Source organism: Callionymus lyra, chromosome 14 (assembly GCF_982586985.1).
Source record: "Callionymus lyra chromosome 14, fCalLyr1.hap1.1, whole genome shotgun sequence".
Classification (NCBI taxonomy): domain Eukaryota; kingdom Metazoa; phylum Chordata; class Actinopteri; order Syngnathiformes; family Callionymidae; genus Callionymus; species Callionymus lyra.
In genome coordinates this window covers 1164743-1171137 of record NC_141831.1, presented here as the reverse complement: position 1 = coordinate 1171137, position 6395 = coordinate 1164743, and the positions used below count along the sequence as shown (strand labels likewise).

Genomic DNA, 6395 nt, shown 5'->3' with positions numbered 1-6395 from the left:
ATCACATGACACACATACCTGATCACATGACACACATACATGATCACATGACACACATACATGATCACATGACACACATACCTGATCACATGACACACATACCTGATCACATGACACACATACATGATCACATGACACACATACATGATCACATGACACACATACATGATCACATGACACACATACATGATAACATGACACACATACATGATCACATGACACACATACCTGATCACATGACACACATACATGAACACATGACACCCATACATGAACACATGACACACATACATGATCACATTACACACATACATGATCACATGACATACATACATGAACACATGACACACATACATGATCACATGACACACATACATGATCACATGACACACATACATGATCACATGACACACATACATCATCACATAAAATCTCTCCCCCTTTGTTGGGAACCCCTACTGTCTCTGAGCCCATCTCCTCCTCTTGGTCATCCTTCACTGCTGTATCTTTGGGTGACATTTCAGCTCTAGTGAACAAGATGAAACCCTCCTCTTGCTCAGATGACGTCCTTCCTTGTAGGCTTTTTATCAAAGTATTTGATGTAATTGGCCCCTGAGTTACCAATATGGTGAACCTCTCCCTTTCCACAGGGGTTTTTCCCAATGCATTTAAACATGCCATTGTGGAGCCTCTGCTCAAAAAACCAGGCTTAGACCCAACTGACCTCAGTAATTTCAGGCCTATTTCTAAGCTCCCTTTCTTGTCCAAGATCTTGGAGAAGGTGGTGTCCGAGCAGCTGTCTTTGTTCCTGGATCAGAGCGACATCCATGAGAAGTTTCAGTCTGGCTTCCGTTAACATCACTCTACGGAGACAGCTTTATTGAAAGTGTCCAGTGACATCATGATGTCGGCTGACTCTGGTAAATTCCCTGTTCTGGTTCTCTTGGATCTGTCGTCAGCCTTTGACACAGTTGATCACCAGATCCTGCTGAGAAGACTGAGGGATGAAGACTGTCTGGGTCTGTGTTAGAATGGTTCTCATCTTACCTTTCTGGGCGCAGTTTTAGTGTATCTGCCAATCAAATGAGGTCTGAATCGGCAGATCTGTTGTGTGGAGTCCCTCAAGGTTCTGTTCTGGGTCCTTTATTGTTTTTGCTGTACTTGATTCCCCTTGGTAAAATCATTCAGAGATTTCCAGATGTTTCTTATCACATTTTTGCTGATGACATCCAGCTCTACTGCTCTTTTGACCCAACTGAGCCCCAAAGGCTGAACTTAGTCAATTGTTTGCTAGAAATCAAACAATGAGTGAAAACACTTTACAGCTTAATGTGGACAAAACTGAAACTCTGGTGATTGTTGATGATAAGATTCCAGGGTTGAGTCAGTACTTGAGTGACTTATGTCAGTCTGTCAAACTGAGCCTGAGAAACCTGGGTGTTGTATTTGATAAAGACATGTCTCTTGTTCAACACTGTAGAAAACTGACCAGAAACTGTTTCCTTCAACTGAGAAAAATCTCTTAACTTAGGAAAATGTTGTCACAACATGATCTGGAGCTTATAATCCATGCGTTTGTTTCTTCTCGTCTGGACTATTGTAACAGTTTGTTTTCATGTCTTAACAAGAAGGATCGTCTCGTCTGCAGTTGATTCAGAATTCTGAGCCGCTCTAGTAGAAGAACTCACATTTCTCCTTCAAACTCTTCACTGGCTTCCAGTTTCTTTCAGGATCAACTTTAAAATTCTGGTTCTTACTTTCAGATCTATTCATGGTCAGGCTCCTCCTTACATCACTGAATTGATCCAGCCTTACACCCCAGCTCGGGCTCTGAGGTCTGTGGATCAGAATCTACTTATGGTTCCACGCACACGGCTCAGGACCAGAGGAGAGAAATCTTTTCAGGCTGTTGCTCCTAAGCTTTGGAACGATCTTCTCTCTCTTTGCGCTTGATGGAGTCTACTGACTCCTTTAAGAAACATCTGTGTTTGATGATCTACTGACTCCTTTAAGAAACATCTGTGTTTGATGATCTACTGACTCCTTTAAGAAACATCTGTGTTTGATGATCTACTGACTCCTTTAAGAAACATCTGTGTTTGATGATCTACTGACTCCTTTAAGAAACATCTGTGTTTGATGATCTACTGACTCCTTTAAGAAACATCTGTGTTTGATGATCTACTGACTCCTTTAAGAAACATCTGTGTTTGATGATCTACTGACTCCTTTAAGAAACATCTGTGTTTGATGATCTACTGACTCCTTTAAGAAACATCTGTGTTTGATGATCTACTGACTCCTTTAAGAAACATCTGTGTTTGATGATCTACTGACTCCTTTAAGAAACATCTGTGTTTGATGATCTACTGACTCCTTCAAGAAACATCTGTGTTTGATGATCTACTGACTCCTTCAAGAAACATCTGTGTTTGATGATCTACTGACTCCTTTAAGAAACATCTGTGTTTGATGATCTACTGACTCCTTTAAGAAACATCTGTGTTTGATGATCTACTGACTCCTTCAAGAAACATCTGTGTTTGATGATCTACTGACTCCTTCAAGAAACATCTGTGTTTGATGATCTACTGACTCCTTTAAGAAACATCTTAAGACGTTTCTATTTGTTCAGGCTTTTCCTTGAATTTCTCGAACTCCTGTGTTGTTCTCGGTGTTGTCTTGATCTTTGAAGTATGTACTGTTTTGAGTATTGTTTTGATTGTTAAAGCGCTTTGTGACCCTGGTCTCGAAAAGCGCTATATAAATAAATATTACTTACTTACTTACTTACTTACATACCTGATCACATGACACACATACATGATCACATGACACACATACATGATCACATGACACACATACCTGATCACATGACACACATACATGATCACATGACACACATACATGATCACATGACACACATACATGATCACATGACACACATACCTGATCACATGACACACATACCTGATCACATGACACACATACATGATCACATGACACACATACCTGATCACATGACACACATACCTGATCACATGACACACATACCTGATCACATGACACACATACATGATCACATGACACACATACCTGATCACATGACACACATACCTGATCACATGACAGACATACATGATCACATGACACACATACATGATCACATGACACACATACATGATCACATGACACACATACCTGATCACATGACACACATACATGATCACATGACACACATACCTGATCACATGACACACATACATGATCACATGACACACATACATGATCACATGACACACATACCTGATCACATGACACACATACATGATCACATGACAGACATACCTGATCACATGACACACATACCTGATCACATGACACACATACATGATCACATGACAGACATACCTGATCACATGACACACATACCTGATCACATGACACACATACCTGATCACATGACACACATACATGATCACATGACACACATACCTGATCACATGACACACATACCTGATCACATGACAGACATACATGATCACATGACACACATACATGATCACATGACACATACATGATCACATGACACACATACCTGATCACATGACACACATACATGATCACATGACACACATACCTGATCACATGACACACATACCTGATCACATGACACACATACATGATCACATGACACACATACATGATCACATGACACACATACATGATCACATGACACACATACATGATCACATGACACACATACATGATCACATGACACACATACCTGATCACATGACACACATACCTGATCACATGACACATACATGATCACATGACAGACATACCTGATCACATGACACACATACCTGATCACATGACACACATACATGATCACATGACACACATACATGATCACATGACACACATACCTGATCACATGACACACATACCTGATCACATGACACACATACATGATCACATGACACACATACCTGATCACATGACACAAATAAATGATCACATGACACACACATGATACTCTGAGTGTCTGACAGAAGTTCTACTCTGAGGTTGTTTATGTGACCAGAATGTTTCAAGGTTGTGTGAACCAGTTGTTTACACTTTGATAAACACGAGCAGAGTTTGTTTTCTCGTCTGCACGAGGCTTCATTCCTGAGGTCACATGACTGGAGTCGTCAGGTTCAGACTCGTCTGCAGATGCAAACATGTCGCCTCCAGAGGATCTCGATTCCAGAGGATTTGGACTCCAGAGGATCTGGACTCCAGAGGATCTCGACACCAGAAGATCTCGACTCCAGAAGATCTCGACTCCAGAGGATCTCGACTCCAGAAGATCTGGACTCCAGAAGATCTCGACTCCAGAGGATCTGGACTCCAGAGGATCTGGACTCCAGAAGATCTGGACTCCAGAAGATCTCGACCCCAGAAGATCTCGACTCCAGAGGATCTGGACTCCAGAGGATCTGGACTCCAGAAGATCTCGACTCCAGAGGATCTGGACTCCAGAGGATCTGGACTCCAGAAGATCTGGACTCCACTCCAGAGGATCTGGACTCCACTCCAGAAGATCTGGACTCCTCACCAACGTCCACTGATTGACGAGCTCGTGATGATGTCACTTCCTTAAGTCATGTGACTCGCTTGTGTTCCATAAACATCGAGTCTTGAAGTTAAAAAATACTTTTATTCTCATAAAAAAATCACTTTGACGTAAACATCTCTGGAGGTCACGTGACCAGCAGCTGATCAGACAAAACAATCAATAACACCTTTGAACGACCACTGACCACTGCGGAGCAGGAAGTTATGTTTCTTTAGAAGGATTTTAACTCGTTTATTCCTCGACTATTTCTGTTTGTAACTGTTTTCATTTATTAAAACATTTAAAATGAGTTTTATTTACATTGAAAATATGTTTTGATGATTCAATCGTTGAAGTTGTTTCTTTAAAAACTGATGAAATAAATATGTTTAAAGTTTGGTTTAAAACTGTTGACCTTGAAGCTGGTGTGAAGGTCGTGTCTTTAAAATACTTTTAAATAAAGTTTTCAATCGTCGCCGCCGTCATCGTCGCCGCCGTCATCGTCGCCGCCGTCATCTTCATCATCATCGTCATCGTCGTCGTCGTCGTCGTCCTCCTCCTCGTCTTCCTCCTCTTCATCGTCGTCATCACTCTCTTCTTCCTCCTCCTCGTCCGAACTCTCCTCCTCTTTCTTCCGACTCACGACCGTGAGATGAATGGCTTCCTCGGGGAGACTGAGTCACACAGCGAGTCAGAGAGACTCATGATCCCAGCACTGCTGTTAGTAGAGGCAAATACCCAGAATGCTCAGCGTGAACCCAGAAGCGAAGAGGTGTTTGTGGAGGTTCTCGAGCGAAGACCTCGTGAGATGGTCCTCCAAGAAGATCCAGGAATCATGAGAGAGAAGAGTCGCAGCAGCAGCAGGTTCACGAGCTGCTGCGGCGAGTCTTGATTGACACGTCGATGAAGAGCCAGAGAGGAAGCCACGGGTCGGACCCTCACCACACGGTCGGGTCCTTCCACTCGGGCTCGCGCTCCTGCAGCTCCAGGTCGTCGCTGGAGTGGCTCCGCCCACAGAACCTGACGGCCATGATGGTTCCGAGGACCAGCAGCATGATGGCGCCGGCGGCACCGACGCCGATCGCCAGCATCTCCATCTCAGAGAGAAACACTGAGGAGAGAGAGGAGGTGAGTCTGGACCTCTGGGCTGCTGCCGCCTCGACGCAGAGACACTTGTTTACTCACAAACACTTGTTTACTCACAAACATTTGTTTACTCACACAAACACTTGTTTACTCACACAAACACTTGTTTACTCACAAACACTTGTTTACTCACAAACATTTGTTTACTCACAACCATTTGTTTACTCACACAACCACTTGTTTACTCACACAAACACTTGTTTACTCACAAACACTTGTTTACTCACAAACATTTGTTTACTCACACAAACACTTGTTTACTCACACAAACACTTGTTTACTCACACAAACACTTGTTTACTCACAAACACTTGTTTAATCACAAACATTTGTTTACTCACACAAACACTTGTTTACTCACACAAACATTTGTTTACTCACAACCATTTGTTTACTCACACAACCACTTGTTTACTCACACAAACACTTGTTTACTCACAAACACTTGTTTACTCACACAAACACTTGTTTACTCACACAAACACTTGTTTACTCACACAAACACTTGTTTACTCACAAACACTTGTTTAATCACAAACATTTGTTTACTCACACAAACACTTGTTTACTCACACAAACACTTGTTTACTCAAACAAACACTTGTTTACTCACAAACACTTGTTTACTCACAAACATTTGTTT

At 42.1% G+C, this 6395-nt stretch overlaps 1 protein-coding gene across 4 annotated transcripts in view; it reads right to left on the bottom strand.

Annotated features, from left to right (window-relative positions):
• Nucleotides 1–4688: 4688 nt before the first annotated feature.
• mpzl2b (myelin protein zero-like 2b) overlaps nt 4689–6395 on the bottom strand; it is a 7391-nt gene continuing 5684 nt past the window's right edge. For 3 of the 4 annotated variants that reach the window (XM_087807967.1, XM_087807965.1, XM_087807966.1), the window contains 2 exons: nt 5549–5717; nt 4689–5280 (listed from right to left, as the gene is read on the bottom strand). In XM_087807967.1, the coding sequence (XP_087664093.1) occupies nt 5073–5280; nt 5549–5717 (377 nt within the window). In that variant the 3' untranslated portion in view covers nt 4689–5072. Of the gene's footprint in view, nt 5281–5344; nt 5718–6395 lie in introns of all 4 variants that reach the window. The other variant, XR_015713340.1, reaches the window with a different exon arrangement.